The sequence below is a fragment of the Vidua macroura genome, chromosome 18, assembly GCF_024509145.1.
Source record: "Vidua macroura isolate BioBank_ID:100142 chromosome 18, ASM2450914v1, whole genome shotgun sequence".
NCBI lineage: Eukaryota > Metazoa > Chordata > Aves > Passeriformes > Viduidae > Vidua > Vidua macroura.
In genome coordinates this window covers 7,165,489-7,190,658 of record NC_071588.1, presented here as the reverse complement: position 1 = coordinate 7,190,658, position 25,170 = coordinate 7,165,489, and the positions used below count along the sequence as shown (strand labels likewise).

The 25,170-nt window shown below is 41.3% G+C and overlaps 1 protein-coding gene across 1 annotated transcript in view; it reads left to right on the top strand.

Annotated features, from left to right (window-relative positions):
* Window positions 1-14,403, top strand: part of ZDHHC8 (zinc finger DHHC-type palmitoyltransferase 8) — a 112,135-nt gene extending 97,732 nt beyond the window's left edge. Inside the window, exons 7-11 of the mRNA XM_053993987.1 lie at window positions 849-981; window positions 1,860-1,977; window positions 2,704-2,813; window positions 5,692-6,728; window positions 8,059-14,403. Of these exons, the coding sequence (XP_053849962.1) occupies window positions 849-981; window positions 1,860-1,977; window positions 2,704-2,813; window positions 5,692-6,728; window positions 8,059-8,230 (1,570 nt within the window). The 3' untranslated portion in view covers window positions 8,231-14,403. The remainder of the gene's footprint in view (window positions 1-848; window positions 982-1,859; window positions 1,978-2,703; window positions 2,814-5,691; window positions 6,729-8,058) is intronic.
* Window positions 14,404-25,170: the final 10,767 nt, after the last annotated feature.

Here is a 25,170-nt window from a genome sequence, read left to right as displayed (position 1 = left end):
GTAGCTGCTTCTCAAACCTTCCAAAATGTGAAAATCAGTTCAAGGTGGATGAGAAGAGCTGGGTATTAAACACTGTGAGATACTTGTTTTAAGAGAGGGGTGTGAGTGCCATCATCATGGCTATTCACAGAATTATAACAAGCAGAACACTTGTGTTTTTGTGAATCTGAACTGTCTGTTCAGATTGTTCTGTGTATTGAAGGTCCCTGAGCCATCACTACTAGAATGTCCTGTTCACTACATAAAACAGAGAAAGCTGGTGTGTGTGTTGATATTTAGGCATAGTACAGTCACTGGCCAATTGCACTTAGAGAATTCTATTCCACTGAAGGGAAATTAGATATCTAAAGTCAGCCATTTCCTCTTAGATTTTTTGCTTCCTATAGACTTGGCAGTCTCTTTTACCTCCATTTATTTGAACACTAAACATGCTACAGAAACAAGTCACCATGTGGTAAGTTAGAACTGGCAGCACATCATCTTCTCCATGGTAACTCCTCATGTGCTGGGCTTTGTCTCCCAGTCACTGACTCCCACCACAGGGCAGCTGTTTCATGTTAACTGGGATGATGTAGTCAGTCACTTCTGTTGGTGGCAGGCCTCTCTTGCTCTCTTTGTGCTCTTATCCATTAGTGCTTCAAATATTGCTGATTTTTTTAATACATCCTCTCCTTTTGCTCACTAATTTTTTTTAATTGCTGCTTAATTATTACATACATTGAAATAAATGGAGGTTCTTACCTAGATTCTGTCACATTCTTAAACCATAACCTGGAAGTGGGAAGATTTTCAGCCCTTGTTCTTAGGTTACTGTTTATTTTATGCACAACTGTTGCACAATTAATCAGGTACGTGGTGGAGCCCAAGAAGAAGCAAGCTGTGAGTGTGAAACCTCCTTTCCTGAGACCGGATTTGTCTGAGCGACAGATCACAGTGAAGATCAGCGACAACGGCATCCAAGCCAACCTCAACCGGAGCAAGGTGAGGAAATCTCCAAGCTCTGCTTTTGGAGGGCACGGATTGAGCATTATCAAGCTGGGAGTGAGTCTGTCATTGACAAATCTCTTTGAGATTATGCAGAAAGTAGAGTTTGAGTCCTTGTCATATACTTGATTCTCTGTCATACACTTCATCCTCCACTGCAGGTTCAGTAACAGCAGCTTTTGACCCAATAACAGGCAGCTCTAGCATGGAATCCCTCTGGGCTTCTTTTGGAAAAGCTGACTGTTCTTTGCAGTTATTTTCTGTCCCAAGGGCTGTCACCTCTTGGTGTTCAAATTAATTTTAATGAACCCTTGTACCACCAGACCAGGTCCGCTGTTCTACTTCGAAGAACGTTCTGAGCTTCCAGGCTGCAAGAAGGCTTGTGGTCCAGGGCAAGGAATATTGACTCAGAAGCTGAGTTCTCTTTTCTTTGCAGTTTCTCCTGGCATGAATAATAGAGAAGGATTTGTTTAGTCCCATAAAAAGTGGTGGATTCAAAGGAAGCCAACTTGCAAGATTTTTGTGGATTGTTACTTCATTTGGAAGTAACTTTGGATAGTTATTTGCTTAGAGCTACCTGGAAAGTTGCTGGAAAATGCTAGAAAGCACTATTGTCTTCTACCACATACTAATTAGTATGATGATTATAGTACTTAGCCTGCCAAGTAGACCAGGATAGTGCATTTAAAATTCTCCTGGGTGGTTATGACAATGCTAATTTTACATGTGACAGTCCTTGCCTGCAGTAGATGCTGAATCCTGTTTGTCATTATAGGTATAGGTAGTTCTGGTCCTCTGGTACATCCAGCACTCTGCCACAATCTGTTATTTAACCAAGTTGCATGGAATGATTGATTTTTTTGGATCATTTTCAGTCTAAAATCAGCCTGGAAGGTCTGGAGGATAAGAGTATGGATGTGCAACCACCTCTCCCACCCAAAGGAGATCCAAGCAAGTACTCTGAGCTAAAAGGGCAGCTGGGCACCAGTGAAGGTATAGTTGCATGATCAGTGTTTTATTTTTATTTATAAGAAATTATTTTAGCCTCTTTAAAATGTTTCTTGTATTATTTCAAAACATGGGATCTGGGTGAAGGATTTTTTTCTATTTATATGATTTCCAGACTAGGGGAATTAACAGCAGGAAAGGGAAAGAAAAGGCAGCTTGAAATGGTTTATTCAAGCCTAGGTTGAATTTTTCATGTCAGTTTTGCAGCATTTATAAACTCTTTTAAACTCCTTCTTAAATAAATTATTTAATTATAAATGTCTAAGGAATCTAAGGAATCAGAAATATTAGCATGAAATTCTTAGGCATTGCAAACTGAATTATTATTTCATCTGTGAGAATGTGAACTTTATGCTTTGATACTATTTCAAAAACTTATTTTTTTTTCAGGCAGAACTAGTAGCTGAATCCAACCCAAATATTTAGTATTTCAAATTAGGCAAAATTTCTACTCACCAAAACATGTCACCCCATTCAATATATTGGGTGTTATTTCTCCTTCTCTGTAGGTGGCTGATCTGGCAGCAATGTGCTGTTACTGCCATAGGGACTCCATTGATTTTGGTGGAATGCTACACAAAAGTACTGCAAGTTCTCTTCTCTCCAGAACAGATCCGTTTGCAGAGGACGATGGATGGCAGGAAATTACAGCTGACAGCTTTCTGTCCGCACACATTGTAATAGAAAGTACTTTTTTTTTTTCTTTTGCAGAAGGTGGCCTCTCACCCAAACTTATGAGCCCTCCCACTCCTGCCATGTACAAATACCGACCAGCTTTCAGCAACAACCCCAAAGTCCACTACCACGCCACGGCCGAGCAGGTGAGCGAGCCCGGGAGTTTCTGCTCCCAGCTAACGCCAGGCAGTGTGGAGCTGAGGAGGAATTCACTGTGGGGCTCTAGTGAACGCCAGAGTGTAGAAGTAAATAACAAAGCTTGGCACTGTTGTGTGACAGTGTATGATTTTCACTGTGCTCCTTATGGAAACATGTCTGATTTCACAGCTTCCCCCTGCTGACATGTCTGTCCCGCTGCCAGGCGTGCGCTGCCGCTGCTCCAGTGTCTCAGCCTGATCCTGGGATGCTGAGAAGTGTCACCTCCCGTTGGCTTCTCCTGGCAGAGGTGCCACCTCACATTCCCTTCAGAGGGAGCTGGGCAGGCTGAGTGCTTCTCTGGATCAGACCCTTTAGCCAACACTCAGTGTACTCACTGATTCCTTAACATGTCAGCATAGAAAGAACTTTTAAAGCATTCTGAGATATCCTTTAGTGAAAATTAACAGAAGACTCCTCATGTTTGACCTTCCTTAGCACCTATTCAGTGCATTTGGGTTCTATGGAAAAAAAACACCTTCCTAACTCTTGGCATCATTTTCACCTATCAAGAAAACTGAGGTACAATTAGACAGATTTGCTGTGGAATTTTGACAGTTTTCTCTTTTGCTTAGAAGTTATGAAACTTATTTCTCATGGATTTATTTCAAATATTCCTTGGCCCCCAAGACCTGAGAACAGTATTTGGAAAATTACCAGTCTAACTTGTATATTTGCAATATGTATCCAAGTCTTCATGCACCAGTGGAGACATCCTTAAAAAACACATACCACACACAGTGCAGTTTTCTCAAAATTAATTTCATCAGGTCCTTCAGTATCACCCCTGGAATAACAAACAGGGGGTGATAGGAAGGAGTATTATGAAAGAAGTAAGGAAAGGAAAATATGGTAGATAAAAACAATTGACTGTAGCAACACTGTAATAAGACAGAATGTTCCTTAAATGGTGAGGAAAGCTTTTCCTGAATCCTTCTTATTTTGAAAAGAAAGATGGTGATAGATAGTGGAATTCCAGCTATGACCAAGTTTAAGTTTTAGTCTTGCTGCAGTAATAGTAAATCTTATTCTCTGGATTTGTCCACTTAATGAAGAAACGAGTAGCTTATGAAAGACAACACAAGAACAACAGCGTGTTCACTGTATCCAAAAAGTTTAATATCCTATCATTTTCAATTTATTACATGAAAAATGGCTTGACATCCAGTTCAAAATACTCTATTTACAGGCATCATCTAGCAATTTTGAGCTGTGGAAGCCACAGCATTGAGTCATAACGGCAAAAGTCAGAGCCAAGGAAGGTAGGCTTGTTGTGTTCATTCAGGGCACAGCCAGAGATGCAATATAGATACAGGGCAGGTTCTGATTAGGCCAGGGGACTGGGCAGTGCTGTGAAATGATAACACGGAACAGCACCTTCACTTTGAGGGTTCCTGTTTCAATCCTAACCCAAAACAGTGCTGCTGATGTTGCTAACTGGTGTGCAAGCTCTGGGGACTTGTTCAGTTTTATAGTAGTGACAACTCTGTAGTAGTCAGCTGGGAGTATCATAAAACGGGGTTCATGTGGTGAGCTCATAGGAGGGCATGGATTTGTCTGCCAAGCCTAAGGAGGTACAGAGGTAAAGAGACTGGGCTGTGAGGAATGCCATGGTGTCTGTTCTATATCAGTTCTTCAGCCTGTCAATGTAATTCTGCTTTTGAGCAGTGAAAGCTGCAGGAAAGAGGCATTAGGACACAAGGATAAGTAGCACAAATATACTTAAAAGCTACGTCATTGCTCTCACCCTCCTTTACAGGCTGTCACTTGGTCTCCTTTTTCCAGAGAAGGCCAAATTTAGCACCATGCTCTAGAAGAGAGTGAGCTGTTTTGCATATTTCTCTATCTTCTAGCTGAAAGGAAAAAGCTTTTTAAAAACATCCACAGTAAACCAGGGGTTTGTCATTCAGTTTATTTTTTTCAATAGTTTTCCTTTAAAAGAAACTAAAGAACAAGCTGTGCCAACTGCATTTCTGATTAAATATGTGACTGATAATAACTCTTTGTTTGCAAAGCCAGTGTAGCCAATTTATTGTGCATTATGGCAAACTCTTCTTAAAAATAACAGCAAAAACTATTTGCTTAGCACAGAATGGCATTTTAAGTGAACAGAACTCTGAGCAATTTTCACAGAGTAAAGCAAAGTGAAGTCCTATCTGTTTTCAAAGCACATAAATAAACTATGGGCTTTGTTTCCTTTTCTGATGTGGCCACTTTCTCCTACACAGGCAATAAAAAAGAGAAAATTGCTTCATTTCATTGTCTAAATGGTGAGAAGGAGCCTCTCTGCTTTAATTAAGGTTAAGTGCCTAATTTTGAAGACCTATGACCAGTAATTCAGAATTACTGAATATTCATAGTGCAGAGCAGAGCGGATAAGAGTGTGCTGGTCCCCAGCATGCTGAAATGAAGCTCAAAGTATTTCTGTCTCAGCACACAAGACCAGACATCCCTCAGCTCAAGAGCTATTTGTAGAAAAAGTGAAGAGCAGTGCTTTTTCCAAGGGCAGTATTATCAGATAACAATCTGATTTACCTTGATTGAGACTTGAGTCTCAGCTTGGGTCTCTCATTCAGTGTTTTCAGTGTCCATGTATTAACTTACTTTTTACTGTCAATATTATTTAGCACTTACTGTGAATAACTCCTCCTTGCTTCTAAGGTGCTAATCCATATGTTGAACAGGAGTCAGGAGATTTTTTTGTAATGAACCTGGGCTGACAGTCAGAGGGAAGACCTTCAGGTCTGTCCTTCCCATGCACTCACTGAGAGACAAAACCTGTACTTACATGTCACTGGCTTCTGTTTCTCATATTCACCTCTCTTTTAGATCACCTTGCAGGAGGGACACAGTCAAGGGGCTCTGATAGAAGAGGATGGCAGGAGCCTTGATTACCAGTCCGAACCCAGCTTGGACATCCCCAGCTACCGGAAGAGCTCCCTCCACAAGACCTACCAGTCTTCCCCACTCCAGATAGATTCCTTTGCCATCAATTCACGATCCTTGAGCCTGAAATCTGCTGGCAGGAGAGGGACAGACAAAGTGCCCCTTCATCCAATAAAGTCTGAAGGGGCGGCTTCCACCCCTTACAAAAGCATCTTTTCTCCCAATTCCCTGTCAAACAGAAATGGGAGTCTTTCATATGACAGTTTGCTGAACCCCATGTCTCCCTCGGGGAGGAAGTGCATTGCCCATTCTGCAGTCAGCTCTGTCGGGTACCACTCCCCATATTTGTCAGCCAAAATGTGCCACCTCCGGGGCAGCGAGCTGCAGCGCCAGCCACCGCAGAGCTTCAGCCCGGTGCTGGGGAGCCCAGCCCCGCATCAGCGAGAGCCCTCCCCAGTGCGCTATGATAACCTTTCCAAGACAATTATGGCATCCATCCAGGAAAGGAAAGAGATGGAAGAGAGGGAAAAGCTCCTCCACTCGCACCCTGACTCAGTGTTTGCAGACTCAGGTGTCTATGACACGCCCAGCTCCTATAGCCTTCAGCAAGTGAGCACGCTCTCGGAAGACCCGCGCAGCATGGCCATGAGATACGGATCCAGGGACAATCTGATGGCTGCCACCAGCTTTAGCACAAGGAACCCTATACTGCAGTCCTCAGTGTCTTCACTCTCAAGTGCAATGACAAGAGCCCCAAGGACTTCCACAACCTCTCTGCAAGCTGATTTAGCCAATAATAATGTGCAGTCCCATCAAGCACTACAGGGCAGGGTGAGCAATGGCTCCTACAAATCCCCAGGCCACCAGGTCCCATCGTCCCCCACAGGGATGCCTAGGTCACCCTCCTACGGAGGCCCGAAGGCTGTGTCGTTTGTGAACACTGTGGAAATTACAGAGGCGCAGTCAGTGGGAGCACAGAGGTATGAACTGCTTGAGGGGCTGAGAGCAGTGGGAATCTGCTTGCGAGCAAGGGCTGGAGCTGGAGCTGCGCTGGAGGCACACCCTGATGAGGTGTTTGCTGTGGGCCATGACAGTGGGAGGTTTGTGGGTGCTCTTCAGTTCTCACACCCCCCACAGCAACCTCATCATGACAAAACGTTTGCACTTGCACCTTGAACTGCAGGTGGTCAGTTTTGCTGTAAATTCATAGTGATACGGTGTCATAGCTGAACTGGGGAATAATTTCCAAGGCGTGAGGCAGATTATTCCTCCCCTTACGCACAAAAGGGTGGAACTGTTCTACTTTGCAGCCTGAAGGGAGGCTGACCCAGACATTGCGTGGATACAGAGGCAGAGCTGGGATCCTACTTGTGCAACATACCCTGCACTGAGGGAAACAGGCTGAGACCAGTCCTGGTGCTTGACATTGACAGCTCTGTATTTAGCAGTGTGGAGTGCTGATAAAAGCACAGAGCTTCATGACATTACCTTAAGGCCTTGCTACTTCCTTCCTTTCTGTGAGAAAGCATGGAGAGAAAGGATTTGCTGTGCCAAAAGCCTCAGTAACTGCCACCTGAGCAAGATGCTCAGCTGCAGCTTCTGCATGTGCTTCTGTTTTCCTTCTGGAAGCCATGGAGCTTGCAAAGTCTGAAGAGATCATGATCCTGCTGAGGATGCAGTATTTCAACTTAGTTGGGACCTGGAGAGATGCTCTTCAGAAATATCTAAGTTTCCTTTGTATCTGGTACTTACTGTGCTCTGCTGGCCTCTGGTTAAGGTCCCAGGTTTCTCTCTCCTGTTATCCAACAGTTTTGGAAAACTTACTGAAATGTGGGAGAACCATTATTGTAGATCTCTTGAAGTTAAGTGCAAACAAGCTGGTTCAGAGATGAGCAACAAAGTTTTGTTTACCTGGATATTTAACTGGGAAATGTTTTTTCTGAGAATTTATTTCTGATTTTAAAACACAGTTTCACTTAAGGTCAGTGGTGAGCAGTGGTAACAGTTAAACTCTCCTGCGTCCTACAAATGCCTATGCAATTAGTTTGGAACAACAAAGCATTTAAGCAAGTAATTAAATTAACAAATATTACTCAGGCGTGGTCCACTAACCTAATGGCCAAATTAATTCTCTCATTTCAGTGGCTTTTCATGGAATGCACTGGCTTCAACCAGCTTGCTCCCAGGCTTGAATATTTTGCAATGTTGGGAACTCAGGGTGATGGGGGTAATTGTTTATTCTAAATGAAGCCATTCTGCTATCACACTTTGTCACTAATATTGCATCTTTTGATATTTCTTTTGATGCAGGGATGATATGCAGTTGAAGACACCTCACAGTAAAATAAATGGACAGCCAAAAGGAATAGCCAGGTTGGGTTCAACATCAAGTTCCCAGGGGACGCCAGTCAGCCCTGCTAGACACTCAAATGTTAAGAAGGTGTCAGGAGTTGGTGGAACAACCTATGAAATTTCAGTGTAAAATAAAATGAATTAAAAACAAAGAGCCATCCACTCAGCCAGCCATGAAGCTAGGAGCACTGTGAAGACTCAAATAACAACAAAGAAGGAGCAGCAGCAGTCGGCCACTCTCCTTTTCTTGTTTTGGGTTTGTTCTGTTTTCATCTTTCTCTTTTGGCCAAAAACCAGCTGCAGCCTTATTCTTGAGGGAATAATAAAATTGTACAGTCTATCAGACTCTTCCTGAAACGACAGGCAGGAACTGGCTACGACCTAAGACCACCACCGAGCGGAATTCCTTCCTGCAAGAGAGCGCTAAACCCATTGTGCGCGTGTCTGTCCAACCACTCTGTTATGTACCAGTTGTGCTGTGAAACAGTTCAGTCAGTCCAGGATCAGTCAGTTTTCCCATGCCCCTTCCCAGTTCTTCTGGCCAGCGATGTGTCTGGCAGGAGCCAGAGGACCAACTGCTGTTTTCCTGCTGACATGGAAAGTAGGGTTCCTGTGCTGGGCAGGAGCTTCTTGTCGTCCCCCGGGTGCTGCCGCTCACGTTCCTCCTCCTGGGAAGGAACAAGGCAAGGCCACTTGGGCTGCAGACACCGTGTCTTCTTTAAAAGCTTCCCTGGTCCCAAATGGGGGCAGGAGAAAGGATAGCAACAGCTTCTCCCTCTCTGCCCTTGGCCTCCCTGTGTGTGAAGTTGTGTGTGTGTGTGCGCGTGTTTGTCTCCATGGAAAAGGACCGCAACACCGGCGAGGATCTGCCACTCTGACCTCCTGCTCCCTCTGGGTTTGAAAGGCTTCTCTGACCCAGAAACAAAACCAAGCAGATAAGAAAGGAAATGTTCAGATGGAAACATATTTTAAACAGCCATCAGCTGCTTTCCCTGCACCCTCCTTACCTGTTGGATTTAGGCAATAACAGAGTTTACTGCCTTGCCCTGGTGCCGTCAGTGTAATCCCGCAGCAAGGTTATCGTAAGCTGTCGAATTTACAGTGTGTGTAACTGAGCCAAGCGTGCATCTAAAGGATATAAATTTTCTGTCTGCCTAATTACTAGCACATTCCCTCTGGTCTTCAATACTGTTAGACAAAGGATTTTCAATTTGGGTTTTTCCCCCCTGGGGAACAACTTTTTAAAATAATATCAATCAAATCTGTTTAACATTCTGAGGTTTCTTTTTCCTGTCTCCAGAAAACTACATTTACTTTGTTGGATTTAAAGACAACTTTATCGTAAAAAACAAGAAAGGGGTGCATTACTTTTGTCAAAAATATGAGGACTCTGGCAAAGCTAATTTTGGGACAAATGGATTTTTATTTCTCTATTCTTTATCTCCTTTTCCTTACCATTCAGTTAACACCTGAGAAGTCAAAAGTACTGAGATCTGGACCAATGCTAACTAGATCATGTGTGCAGTTAAGAATATCCTGAACGACTGTTGCCAAAGTCACTAAAAATTATTATTTGTCACCGAGCCAGTCAGCATACAAGACCTTGACTTTCCACCTGGTTCTCTTGGTGAATAGTTTTGATTAGAGATCTAAATCCATCATTTTTCAGGATATTCATTTCAAGGGGTTAAATCTTTTTCAGTCCTTGACTATAATGGAAAGCTCTCCAGGTATTTGGTAGCAATTCAGAATGTGTTCATAGTATCTTATTTGTTTTCATGTATGTTGAGGTTAATTGTTCCAGAAGGCAAATATTGACCTTAATTTTGCCTGGTTAAAATTTATATTTTGATTTGATGAATCTTGACATCTGCTGCAATACATGGTTATTATGTCCCTTGTATATCACATTATTATTTGGAGACAAAGGTTGAAGAGAACATAAGAAAGTTAATCATCTCTCTGTGTAATGCTCTATGTTGCCTGAAGGAAGAAACATGGAAAGCAATGCATCCGCAATAGGCTAAAGTTCTGAGAGGGTGAAGTAGAAATCAGTGTGCATTTTATTGCCTTGGTGATATTTTAAATGCCTGGTGTAGGGATATTGCAGAGCAGAGAAGCAATAGTCTTGCTGTGCAGATTTGCTCACTGGCACATAGAACATTGTCTTTAGTTGGAGGCACCATGGTACCAGAAGGATGCTGGCAAACTGGATCAGGTATTGATGGAGCAACATATATTCAAGAACTGTCTGGGCTGGCTAATGAGAAGATTTAAAGGGCTAAAACATGCCACTGGCTAAGCAATGAAGTGAAAATTGAGTATCATAATTTTACAAATATGTTACTTAATAGTTGTAAAACCAAAGGTAAATCCAAGGGTTGTCACTGGTAACCAATGGTCTACATTTGGAATGGGGCAGAACAGATGGAGAGGAAGGGGCAGTGAATAGTCTTCCAAGCAGAGTTTTGGACAAACTGTTTAGGACAGTCAAACTGTATTTGGACAAGTCATTAAAAATTTTCTGTGAGAGGTGAATCTGTAGGGACAAGGGGTAGACCAGATGGCCTTACAGATTTCTTCCATCTTTACTGTTATTAATCTGCAGTCTACCCTGATGTTAACTCCTCAGGAAGATGCAGTACTTCTTTAAGGACTGGAATTCACTCTGGTGCATAGAGTATCACAAAATTACTTATTTTTAAAGTATCATGTATGCCATATGTAAGCCCTGAAAAAGAGGGGGTAGGAAACACATGGGATTAGGGAGTGAGACAAGGGCACATTTTATCATGTATCTTTGAATATGTACATGAAATTCATGCAAGCAAGGCTGAAAATTTGCACCAATGTAATATTTGAGATTTGCATCCCAGTGATGCTCCACTTTGATCGTTCTTTCTCTTGCATTTATAAATGAAAAAGCTACTGAGGAACTTGAAGGGCCAAAGAGCCTTTGAAGTTAACTACATTAGTTCATGAGAGAATTTCTCAGTAAGACTAAACACAGTATTGTGTGTATAAAGCACTAATATCCAGGGTTATTTTGACATAGTTCACAAGGGGTAAGGGAGAATAAAAGGATGCACTGTGTCAGTACAGGTTCAGCAGTAAGGATTATGTATTTTGTGAGTAGTTTTGCCCACAGTTGAGAGACATTCAACTTTTTCATAGGTTTACAATGGTACCAAAGTTTTTTTGTTTTCTTTTTCCTTTTGAGGTTTGCATTTAATTCAGTGCACATAGCCTGGAGTAAATGGTTCAGATTTTCTGAAAGAATAATCTAAGCAGAACTGTTAACAGGAGATTGCATGCAGCAAATCCAGCTTCATTTCCATCCAAGGCACTGAACCTGCAGCTATTTACTTATAAATGTAAGTGTCTGTTCCATAGTTCCTGTTGTGGGACTGGGGACCTATTTATTAAATCTATTTTTTGAGCAGAATCCAGCCCATATTAAAGCATAGTTCTTTAAGCAGTTTACAGGTTCTCAGCAGTAAGGTTCTTCTGTCAAGATACCCTGTTTTTACAGACACTGCAGGCCAAATCTTCAGCTGGTGTAAATTGGTGTGGCTCCATGAAAGCTCATTTAAATGATGCTAATTTATAGTAGGTGGGGATCAGCCATGAAAATCCAGCACAAGTTAACACATCCTGTAAGGTAGCTTCTTTGTTTTTGTCATGCTTATTTCATGTTTCAAAAGTCTTAAATATTTTCAACATGTTTTTATTTGTAGCTGTGGATTGTATTACTTATTTAAAAAAGAGCAATAGTTTTTTTTTTAGTTTATGCATCAGTTTTCATTGCATATTGCATTTTATTATCTGTTTGTTCCCTGTTCATATGCTCCCATTTAGCCTCCAGGTTTTCATTGTAGTACTTTTCTGCCTTGAAAAGTTGGATCTCTATATCTTTAGTTGTATAATATATTGAGTATTATGGAATTAAATGTACCTTACTACATGGGTGGGAGAGAGAGAAAATATTTTTACTTGAAGCCTTAATATTTTCTTTTTTTACTACTTTGTTTGTTGACCTCATAGGAAAGTCTGAATAGCAAAGACTTTGAAACTCCGGGCCAAATACTGCACTGACAGACAACCAGCATTTGGCCCCCATGTCAAAACTGGATGCAGACATAACCTGAAGTGAACAAGGGAAAAAGCCTCAGGGTGGCATATTTTCCTGAAGATCATTAATACAGTCTCAAAACATGTCTGTAAGCAAGTACATTAAAGAAGTCTTCAAGTCTTGAATTTTTAAGGAAGGTGATAACAGGAACTGCCCTAATATCTTGCATCTGCTTTTTTTTTTTTTTTTTTTTTTTTAATTAAGCAAAACAAATGTATTTACTCAGTTTGGTTCAGCCAGCTCGGGGGGTTGCACAGAGCTCTGTGTTGGTAGCCATGTGCAGCACATGAGCTGTGGGGTGTTGCTGTTCTAATTCTAACCAAGCGTGATGTTGTGTCAGCTCGGCCCACGAGGGTCCCTCCCGGGCCTTACAGTGGACGTTCCTCAGATGATGCCTACTCTCCTACAAGCCTAATATGGAAATTGCAATGTGGTTTTCTTTGGACTATATCTGTGGTCCAGACTAGAGATATATAGAGAGATATATATATATAGTCAATATTTTTTTGTGTGTGTGGGAAAGATGGGGTCAAGCTTTTCTGTCTCTGACAGTCTGGAAAGTAAATGTCAAACCGTTTTTATGGTCTGTATTTCACCTGTTCTGCCACCTTGAATTGTTGGAATGTATCCGTGCAGGCTTTGTGGAGCTCTGTCTGTAACCTTTTTTGTGGCTCTCGTAATACATATATATTTTTTAAACCTTTGAGTCACTTCAGTATTTTCAAGAGTCTGTTTCTGCCTCAGCTGCATTCATTTGCTGAGATGGTTCACGGTGCGCTGCCCTTTCTCACTTCCACTTGTGCAAAACCTGAACTGGAAGAGCAGAACTGGAAAGGCCAGTCCCAGTGCAAAGGATGAAACTGACAAAATCTTAAAGGAAGTGACTGCATGTTAAATCTCATTTTCAAGATGCCTATGGTAGAGTAGGAGATATGGTGAGTCTTTAAAGAGTGTCTCCCAGTAGTGACCAATGGCGTTTGGGAGGTCACAGTAAGTGGTCCATGAAGCAACACTAAATGAAGTTTTCTGTACTGTTTATTTAAGTTGTGGGGTTAATAGGGATCCTGTGGTCCAGCACAGTTTTGAATCACTGCCACAGAGTAACTGGAAAAATTTTTATATTGGTATTTGTTGAATACATTCTGTCCAGGTCATGTGGGTTTATAAATCCCAAACATGCGCAATTCTTAATCTGTCTTCATCTGTCTATCTGTTTCTAGTCTTTGGAAATATGTCCATTTGATCTGTCAGGCTGTCTTACAACACATGCAGCTGCCAAGCCCTGCAGCTGCTGCGGGATTTCTGATGCCATAATTTGCATATATAGGCTAATTGCATTAAGCAAGGATCCATTCAAGCATGTTCATTATAAATGCCAATCATATTTGTGTGCTGTTGTGTCTTCACATGGCAGAGATTACCTTTTATATAAAATGGCTCAAACTGTAATCACCAGGCTCCATGGATGTTGGCTACATCAAGCAGGATTATATAAGGCCATGATCTGTTTCAATACATTTTATTTAAAGATATCTTGGCTTACAGCAATCTTGGCTTTCCTCTCTCTAAGTAATGGGTAAATTATCCAAGTTTGTATTTCATTTTTTCATTGTTGTTATTTTTCATTCTGCAGGACAAGTTTAGGTTCACATTTTGGAACATAATGAGAGACAAAGGAAACTCTTTATACAGGTGAATATGTCTTTTAAAAAGAGAGAATCAGTTTTACAATAAATAGATTAGAATTACTGTCAAAATTGGTTTTGTTCATCTTGTCACAATAACTTGAAATTTAACATAAGGCTTATTTCACAGCTGATATCTCTAACCCTGAAACATTTTTTAAATGTTTAAAAGCATTTCAAATTATATGAAAAAATATGATCTACTTTTACAGATTAAAACAGTCCTGGAGAAGTGATGGTACATTTTACAGTGCCTTATATATATGTGTATATATTTATATGTATATATATAATGCCTATATGTATATAATGTATATGTAACTGTGTACATAGAGTCAGGTAAAACTAGTTACAGGTGTCTGTCTCTGATACATTTTAAATGGAACTGATCTGTCTTGATAGAAAAAAAAAAATGGTTGTATCAGCAGCAAGATACAAAACTGAAATTACTTTTTAAAAATGTAAGCAAATAAAGTAGACTGGAAACAGTGTTTCTGCCAGTGGTTATGTTCCAGGCCATGGAAGACTAGTAGACAGACCCACCATTTTAAGGGATATTCAGACAGAAGGGAAGGCAGTGCTGGAAGTGTGCAGAAAGTAGAGAATATGTAAGAGCAACTTGCCTTAGAAGTTATGTTGCCATCCTCTTCACCTTTTACATGTCCATCCCTTGTGTGGATTTTTCAGACAGTGATTTATAAAGCACTGACATAGCCTGTCCATTTGATATTAGATGTAGAATATCCCTGGCTGGGATGGACAGTGAGCACTGTGGGCAATGCTGAGGTTTAATAACATTTTTAGACTGTGTTAAGATATTCTGTCAATCTGCTCCTCATTAATGGAAGTAATTTCTGCCTTTGTGGGCATGGACCAGTTTGATCAGACTACATGGCAGAAGTGCCCAACATGGCTTAGGCAGCAGATTCTGCCAGACCAGGAGCTTTTCTAGGGGTTTAGCTGCATTGTAGAAAAAAGGGAGTACCACAGGTAAGTATTTTATTTTTAAAAATATCCCCTTTCTGAAATAGAATTCTTTTATGAACATTAGTAATTCAAAAACCTTTATTTCAGCAGACTTGGTGAAGTATCAGCCATGTAAAAGCCATAAAGGCTGTGTGCTGCCTTCTGAGGTTTATTTCACATCTTTTAACTTCCAGCCTCCACATGGGGCTTGGACTATCCATCTATCCTCTTCAATGTGGGGTAAGAGCAGGATTTTCAAGGATTTATTTGAGCACTGTCTGTGTTTGTGAAACCCTCCCACTGAGTTCAGTGGTAACTGAAAGAATAATGGGAAGGATATATGTGGTTAGCCAGAGAAATGGCAATGCCTGGAACTCTCCAAGGGAAAAGTCGCCTTCCATGCAAGTGAAGAACTGTCCTTTAGTTAGCACTGTTGTTTTGGAACTAAAGCATGCTCCTGGGTTTGGCTTCAATAAATCTTACCATTGTACACAGTCAGCCACGAGGACTCAAAGTAGGGCTTTCAGCGCCAAAATCACAAGATTTGATACCCCAAATGAACACCTAAAATGAGAATTCCTGTTTTCAGTATAATGATAACATATCGAGCTCATGAGTGCCATGCCTAGCTCACACTGAAATCTTACTTACTTTCTTACTACTTAAATCACTGCTAGTTTTTCCTTTAACAGTGCCTCATTGTACTTTACATGCCATTAGGAGTGGTACCCACAGGAATTTGCTCTCTGCTATAGTTCATTGCCATTAGGACTTCTTCAAGCCTCTAACTTGGAGCAAATCAAATACTTGCCTTTATTTTTTTTTTTTTTTTTTCTTCCTCACAACAGCACAAAGGGAAAAGTGGAATTTCATAAACACATCCCATTCTGGGGTCAAGTCTTTTTAATGCAACTTCTGTCCCTACTCCATGGAACAGAGATAGTCTTCATGGAGGCATTTTTGAGTGGCAGGCAGCAAGGAGGAATTTGGGATTAATGGTGGAGGAGCAGTGTGGGCTCTTCTGCCTTCTGGCTTGTCCTTTCATGCAGCGTGCAGGGGAGGGGCTCCTGGGCAGTGGTTTCCTCCTGCATTCACTGTTCCCATGGATATGAGGTGGATGGCTCCTGGTGTGCCAGTTGGACACTCAAATAACTTGAAAGCCTCTTTCAGTTACATAGAGGCAGAGCACATGGGGATCTTTGGGTCAGAGCTGACTGTGGAAGCTCATAAAATTGCATTATATTCTGGTTCTAGTCACAGACACAGGTGGTTTAGCAGAATACAGCTTTGCTGTTAGCTTTTTCTCTTGTACAGTCATTGGAACAGATGGTGAAAGGATTGTTGAGGGTGTTTTTTAAATACAAGCAATGCTACTTTTTCTCAGGAAAAACTCATCTTGTAGAAACTGCAGTGTCTGAGTAAATTCAGTGAGTAACAGCATAATCCGTTTTTTGCAGCCTGTATATTATGGATCCATCTGGCCTTGGGATCAGCCCTTACTGTCTCATTGACAGATACCTAAAACAACAGACTTAAAAACAGAGAAGTAAGTAGTTATAAATAGGTGATACTTGGTTATGACTAATTTTTTGGGCACACTGTGACATAGTGGAGACAAACTGCTCTGTTGTTGGCCACAATCTCCTCCATCAGAACTCACATGCTTTGCACTGCTGTTGTTGGGAGCGTCTCAGCTTCGAGCTGTGGCTCACAGTGACAGAGGTACCAGCCAGGTGTTCTTCTCCAAACACAGGCTGCATGTGAGGCACAGGAATGGGCTTCAGGCATTCTGGCACCAGTTCCTGACTCCACTGCAGGTTCCTGCTGCTTCCTTTGTCTTTCTGTGCCTCTTTGCTCCATGTTGGATGGGGATGTGACTTGCTGACTCACAAATGTGTTGTGTTTGTGAGAGGCTCAGGCCCTACTGTTCTGCAATCAGCTTTGTAGCTGAAGACAGGCAGATGCCTCCCATAGGTATCCTGGAGCAGTAGGGCATATTTAGGGCACAGCCTCAAATGAAAGCATCACCTAGGTCATGTACATGAGGAGGAAGTTTTTTGGGTGTTTGTGATGGGTGTTTTTGACAATAATCTTGGTATTTCACACTGACTTTGGCAAGCTGTTTTAGTAAACAGATAAAGACATTTCTGCCTTGATCCTTCCATTGACTCCCTGCATATTTCCCTATAATCCAAAGCCTCTGCACATTACCCACATAGCACAATCCTCATTCCAAGAGACCATATGCTTCATTGCCTTAAGCAGTTCTGCTCTTCCCTGCCTGCTTCTTGGAGCAGTTGTACATATATATAATAATATCCAAAATGACTGAGCAGAAATGCAGTAAAAGAAATGGCTGTAGCTTGGGAGTGACCTCAAGAAAGGGGGACACTGTGATGTGCTGGTGAGGCACAGAACACATCAAGAGCTGAGTTCCACAGCCATTGACATGCTGTGGGCAGCTGAGGAAACCCAGCCTTTCACATCTCTTGAGGGCAAGGACTGAAGTGCTGTGTTGACATGTGAAAAATGTTATTAATTTTGGTCTTTTTTTGTGTCTGTTTCAGTGTTGTACAGAAGTACATATCCATTTATCTACATTGTCATATTAACAGCACATAAAGCTTGTCAAAGAAGGAATAATGTCTATTAGTGCACAAAATTATTCCTTTTCTAGTATGGTCTTTCACTCAAGGAGTAGGAATAAGATGGAAACTATTAATTCCTGGGATTTTAACACAGGAAAACACATCCTGATTTAAGGAGTAGAGAACAATAGGTGTGTCGATGTGTAAACAGAAGTCGCCTGAGTTTATTTAACTGTAAAGGCAAAAAAATTGTTTCCACTTATATTGAAAAATAAAATAACTACATATTTTAAAACATGTAAAAACCTTCATATGAATAGATATCATAGAAATTTAGTGTATTTCTCCCTCATTTTAACAGAATTTTAATATGGTTCTCTATTAATATTTTCATTTATTTTTGAGAATAATATTTTTATTATATGTACTCAAATTCTAGGGATATTTATACAGCTTCTGTTTATGTATCTCTGAAGCCCTGGATGCAGGACTGCATTTCAGCACTGTGACACAAATGATGGAAAGAGTCCTTTTTGGGCATAAGAGACTTGGGGTGTGCTCTCTGCTTTTGGTTCAGTTCTGTATGTATAAAAATACATATACATTATGCTACTATTATTAGCAATACCCTGCATGGGTTGGGAAAGCAATGCTCTCCTTAGCCTGGGTTGACATGACTTGATTTTTGAAGCTGAGTTCCTTGGATGCTCCATGACTGCCTAATCCTAGGCTTAAGGATAAATTAATCACTTGAATCCTACAACTAGTGACTTGAATAACTTACACTAATGTGGTGCTCAGACTGGCTCAATGCAGCAGGCTGATTTTCACCTGAGGGTCCCTAACATTTCCTTAGGAAATGCATGAATACATTAGCAGAAATTTGATGAAATAACTTCAGTAACATCATTTGGAAGAGAGGAAGAGCCACAATGCCATTTTGCCTGATCTATACCTATTGCAATTTCCAAGTTGTTACACACACACACATAAATATACACGTACATATATATGTATGTGCCCAGATATTTATAAAACCAACCACAGCCTTTCAACTGTGTGTGCTGTGATTCATCAGCAGCAATAGTTTTTGGCAGGGACATAATTTCAAATCTTCTGCTGAGGATGCCTGCCAAAACATTGTTGGACAGAGATAGGATGAGGAAAGTTATTTATAAATGAGGGTAATTAGGTCCTGTGCTTATTAGTGTTGAGGATGAGACAGAAAGATGGCATGTGTAGTAATGAGTATTTTAATATGAGAAGATGTTCTCCATTTTCTAATTGTTGAGATTTTCTAATTGTTGAGAGAAATTTTTTTTTTAAAAACCCACTCAGGTGAAATAACATCATTATGTGCTGCTCACAGCTACGAGATTCAAGCTGGGGGTTTGTGTACTATGCTGTAGGAGAGGTCTCAGACTAATGAAAGCTTGGAATACTTCCACAGATCCAGGTGCTGACTGTCATAACTGATATTAGATTCTGTTTCCTCCATCCAGGACTTTGCAACTTGTGTTCAGGCAAAAACAAACCCTGATCAGACATAGGAACTGCATTAACTCCTTTTATGTGCAAGCAGTGCTCACAACCACACCATCAGGAGAGAGCACTGTGCTGTCTGGTGCTCTGCTCATCACCTCTGTCAGCAGAGGCAAGGCTATTGCTGTGTTCCAGCAGTCATGTAGATGTATATTACATCCCTTTTTTTCTTCAAGAGATACTGTCACTGGGACAAATTCACCTTTCCATTGGTATTCTCCCTAGAGGTATAAATCCAGTGAGCACAGTGTGAAATTCCTCCCTACAGGGTCAGGAGGGCACCTGTGCTCACACAGACTGCACAGCACCCAGGACAGTGCTCTCGGCCAGTTACTACAGAAGAGTGGTCACACAGTGACTCAGGAGAATAGCCATTAATATTAAAGATTTCTTAGCTCCTGGCTTTGTACCAAGCTTTCTAGATAGTGTGACTAATGTGTAGGAGACACTTAAGCACACATCTGTGTTGAAACAGTTGAATATCCTATTAGCTTCTCTTACTTCCAAGCTATTTGGACTGGTCTCACAATGCTTGGGATTTTTATGGCCTGAAGCTCCTGAAGTCTCAAGTAAATGGTTGCTTTGGGGGTTTCTGAGTTTTTCATTAGAGGTGAGGGGAAGAAATAGTCTTCAGCATTGCAGAGAGAAACTTGAAATACAAAAATGGAGTCTCTCCAAAGGTCATTATTTCCCTGCACAATGTGGCATTTTTTAAACACCGGCACAATACTGACAAGGTCCAGTGCCTTCAGAAAGATTATGCATGTGTTTAAAGGTGGGTGCAGTGTAAGCAAGTGCCTGGCTTGGCCTGGGCCTTGGTCTCTCTGAAGGGGGAGTGATGTTGGGAGAGCTTGTCTGGCTAAATTGCTGCCACAGCTGCTATTTCTGCCCTGTGGCCAGCAGAGAATGTCACCTGTGTGGCTGACTATCTCCCAGGCTCTCCAGACCTGGAGCTAGCATCATTTCTCCCAAAACTATTTCATCCCTGGGTTTTGCCTACACATCCTCAATGCAGCCTGTATGTGAAAACACTGCATTTAAATGCTGTTGCCAAAAAGAGAATCAGCAGGGTTTAGACAGCCTGTGCCAAGCTCATCCCTAGGGTGATTTTTTTTGAAGTAAAGCAGGGAATAGCTAAAACAGCTCCTGGCAGAGAGATAGGAAAGAATATTTGAGGGAGCTAGAATTTTGCCTTTGTATTTCTTGTAAAGCATTAAAGGGATCCTTAGAACTAGAAATCTCTTAAAGTGTGTAATTATGTACGTCACGGTGTCTCAGATGGTTCTGCAGGCAGAGCACTCTCTTTCCTGCTAAGGGAATTTTGCAGAGCAGTTTTTTTTGTGGTTTGCAAGGGCACCTAAAAGCAGTGCTGGGTTTACAGACTGCAGTGCCTAAATATTAAATGCTCAGTAGTGACAGTTACTATCAAACACAATAGAAGCCAACACTGTCAAGGCCATAACTATTTATTTTTCTTTCTAAAACATAAAAATAAAAGAAAACAGTGCAAAGGGAGATCAGTTGAACTTTGCAAAAGCAGCATGTGCTGTTGCAAAAGCAAATTCTCACTTGCTAATCAGGATTAGGAGAAATGCCTGAGTTGTTTCATTGTTAGGAGCTATCAGCAGCACCTGTGCTTCATTAGCAAAATCAAAGTTTACTGTTGTCTAAGACAAAAACATTGGGGGGGGCAGGTGGTCCTTGAGGCAACAATATCAAATCCCCTTTTGTTTCCTGGAGAATGATTACAGTGAAATACTTTGCTTATGTTTCCATTCTTTAGACCATCTGTTTCAAATTAAGCCCTTCTGGCAGGATACATCATCATTTATTAGAGCGTTACATTAGATAATGCAGTGTTAGTACGGCTGTTATAAAGCCTTAGTTTCATGGGTGTGACTTCAGGGACAGAACTGAGGTGTTTACTTAATGAAAGGGCCAGAGACTGTTAATAAAAGTGGTTTTCCAGCTCAGAAGTGACTTTTTTAATAGGTCTTTCACAATTACATTTCTGGTGTGTCTTGATCTGCAACTCTGAATGTGTTTGGTAGAGTGAAAACTTCTGGCTTTGGATGACTGAAAGCAAAGGCACTGAGAAGGACTTGTCAGTAACAAACTGTGAGACACCTAAGGCTGGAAACACAGTTCCTGCACATGATGGGGCGACAGCCATTTCAGAAATCTCCAATGCCCTGTAGCATTCAAGGCACACTCCATGTGATTCTAGAGCACACAAAGATCTGGCAGGTAATACCCCCACATCTGAAGGAATTCTCTACATTTTCATTCTTGTCCTCTGTAGAAACTCTTTTTTTTTAAGTTTTCCAGCAGAGGCAAAGCTTCACATGCCAATAGACAGAAGACTGGCCTTGGTCCTAGAACTGTCCTGTCACTGCAGTTTCAACCACTGAGGGACAGTTTAAGAAGTACAAGACCTTGCAAGGAGACTTTTTTTTGATTCTCCGTCACAGTGTACTGAAGAGGCTCACTCACTCCTTACTAAAGGAGTAGGGAAAAGGATTCAGTCCCAGGAAACAAGAGCAGTTCCTTATAGGTGTATTTCAGGTACTTCAGTTGACCAGTGATGCCCACTGTTACTAAAAAAATTCTTTCAATCCACTTCAGTTAGAAAGATGGTGACTGTGAGAGCAAAATTAAGAAATAGATTAATCATTCATGATATAAAGACTTTGTATGCTTAAGATAAGGTGAGGCCTGCTTTTAAATATGTTTCTAGAGAGTGTGCCTGGAGAAGAGGATGAGTCTTTCATCTTAAATGTACTTCTCATTTTTTTCTGGTCAAAGGAAATATAAAGACTCCTTTAGTAGGTGATTCGCACCACCTAGATTAAATTCAATATCTGAATCACTGCTATAATATATATATGTAGAGTTTCTTTCATGCCACAATCTCCCAAAATTTTGTGCTGTATTTAACCAACACAGTATTTGTCCTGGTTACCCTTCAGTGATGCAGTCAGACACAGTCAGGAAGCCAGCATCTGCTTCAAAATATTTTTTGTTTTTTTAACTAATCAAATCATACTAACAAAAGTTGCTTAAAATCGGTATTCTCTCTTGCTCCATAAAAAAAATAAATTATTAAGTGAGCTTAAGTAGCATCATCTTATAACCCAAAAGTTTAGTGTATCATTTAAATGTTGCAGGATCTGAAGCAGGCCAGGATGACATCAATATTTCCTTTAAGAAAGCCAGCAGTAAATCCACAGTGTATGTCTGAATGCATGTGGTTCAAATGACATAATGTTAGCTTTTTTCCTCTCTCTCTGTTGTTCTTTTGAGAATAAATTTACTTTTTTTTTTTTTTTTTTTTTTTTTTTTAGTAGTGGGAAGGTGATACATGCTGAGTAAAAATTTTTGAGGTCATGGAAGAGGCTTTTCAAAACCACATTTTCCTTGTTTTAGATGTCCTTTTATTACTCTATTTTGTTTAAGAAAAAAAAGCCTGAAAATTCATAAACTTTGCTTGCCAGTTGTAGGCTAGAGACCTGCCCTTGCTCTCCCTGTAGCTAATGGTAAAACATCCAAACACTGACTCATCCCTGTGCTGATCCAAGTCCCATCCAGAGATGAGCTGTTTGTATTCCTGGTGAAGTTAGCCCCGAGGGCTGCTGTGGGTTTTTCTGCCTGCCAGGGGAAACCATTTGTTGGGCCCCACCTGTGCTGACCTTTCTGAAACCTTTTGCTGGCTTTCTGACTTCTCTTTTCTTCTTTCTGGTCACAGCACAGTTCAGAGGCTGCCCTAACCTTGGGCATCCTCCTTGAAGGTACCTCTGCATCAAACCACAGAAATGGGATAAGCCCCTGGGAATCATCCCTGATGATTGGACCTATGGCATCAGTAGCACAAGCATTTACTGTTTTCACTAACAGAATAATTCCATTAGTGGGCATCAGTAGGTTGTTATCCTCTTAGATGGATTTTCTGCTTACAGATGAAATACAACACAATAAAACTGGATTAAAATAGCAGCAATATAAATACTTATAAAAAGAACAAAGAGCAAGAAGCTGGATAGTTATTGTTGAACACAGGACTGTATATTCAAGCTAGTGGTAATCTTCAACAAATTATTTTTGAGATTTTTTTTACCTAATTGAATTGCAAGTTTTTAAAATTGGTAATTATAATCTAATTAATAACATTTTTGGACATACTGAGGAAAATCTAAGGTAATCTCAAAAGACTTTTGAACATAAATTGTCTAAGTGTATTAGTACCTAACCCAAGCAAAAATAAACTGCAGAATGGAGCACAGGCACAGGAGATTCCTGATGGTGAAGTGTTAGTGCAGAAGAATGACAGCCAAAATGCAGCACTGAGGCAAACATATTATCCATTTTAATTTTCTAGCATAATGAGATTGCTCAGATGTTCAGCAATACTTTTTTTGTGCTGGGGAAACAATTTTGACTACTGCTTAATAACAATCTGAAACTTTTCTGGTGGTGAGCAGAGCTCAGCCCTGACGCATTTGGTGACACTGTCATGCACTCCAGAAACTTGCCTATGTTTATTACTGGGATTTTGACCTCAAATGACAGGTACTTCTGTGAGCAATGCACCTTGAATAGCACTGAAATTTCAAATGGAACCATATGATTTTAGAATTCAGTTCAAGCTACTGAGAGATTTATCAGGAATAGTTTTATTTGTCCAATCCAGCTGCAGCCTGTCCCTGTCCCCAAGTGAGCGATGGTGTCTGGTGCAGTTTTTTCCTTCTTTTGTGAGATGCTGGAGGTCAAATGGGATTCAGGTTAGAGGGCAGGCTGGTGAGGAAGAGGTAGGACACAAGTGGGAGCATTTAATGGAGAATAAGTATTACTAGGGATAAAAGAGAAAAGGCATTTTGAGAGAAAAGATTTTGAAAGCATTTGCAGGACTTTGGGAGACTGAGACCTGGGGAAGAGGGACCGTGCTACTTTAGGAGGAACTGGATGTGAGGTTTTGAAACAGAACTTTTTTCTTCTGGGTTCTCGGTAAGAAAGAACATACACAGTATAAATACACACACCTGCCTATATAATAAAATAAATTGAAGGAAAATATTAACATTTTAAAGCTATATCAGAAGCAAAAGAAAGCTGAGTATCTTAAACACAGAGAATGAGCAGGCAAGAAGGATAAAGGAGGGTGTGTAGCAGATTTTCATCAGGGTCTGATTTACTTATGTGACCCCTGGGAGCCAATGTCTGTCTGTGAAATGCCCCAGAGCCGAGGACCTGTGCTCCAGTCAGATGTGCCTCCTCTGCATCGTGTGTGTGAGACAGAGACACGGAGTGGTGGACAGGGGAAAGACACGCTGCTGGGAAGGCTGGAAGGTGGCTGAACTTTAACAGAAAGACCATTTTCTTTGGGCAGGCACAGCGTCCTTGTACCCCTGCTGTCAGTGCTGCAGGAGCCTGAGCCTGTTAACTCGGCCGGGGACAGGCTCTGGTCTCAGTGGCTCTGGGTCACTCACACTGGTTGAAATCTGGCAGCTGGAAACTGTCTGCCCAGCTGGCATGCCAGTGGAATAGCAGGAATAGTATTATAGAATTTGTGGTGTGGGGAATGTGGGTATGGAGTTGGAGCTTGAACAGGTGGTAAGAATGCATAATTAAATAAACAAAAGCTGGATAATGGAATCTGTAGAATCTGCTGGCATCCCAAGGTCCACATTCAGCAGCAGTTCTGTCACCATTTGCAAACTACTGAATCTGACAGGCAGAAACCAGTGCTGAATTTGGGATGTCAGCTCAGAAAAAGGGGGCTCTGTTCTGATTCTTTCTCCATGAGGCCTCTGTTGTGAGCTTAAGACAGCCCCATTGGCCATCTACAGGTAATTAACATTCCAGTGTGAGGTAATTAACATTCCAGTTCCACCGTGTCTTTCTTCTGCACAAGGCAATGTGTGGAGCTGTAATGAGCTCTGGCTTCTGAAGGGAGTCTCCATGTGAAGAGGGAGCAGCGTTCAGGCCAGAGGCACAAGAGGTGGGATGGAATGCCCAGGTGGGTGCTGCCAGCTCGGCTCTGCTGAGTCCACCTGGCTGGTAACCACTTTTATTTCCCAAAACGCAGGTTCCTGTTTCCAGTGCTGCGGACCCAGTGATGCCTGGAGAGATCCAGTGCAGTATGACAGAATCACAGAATCGC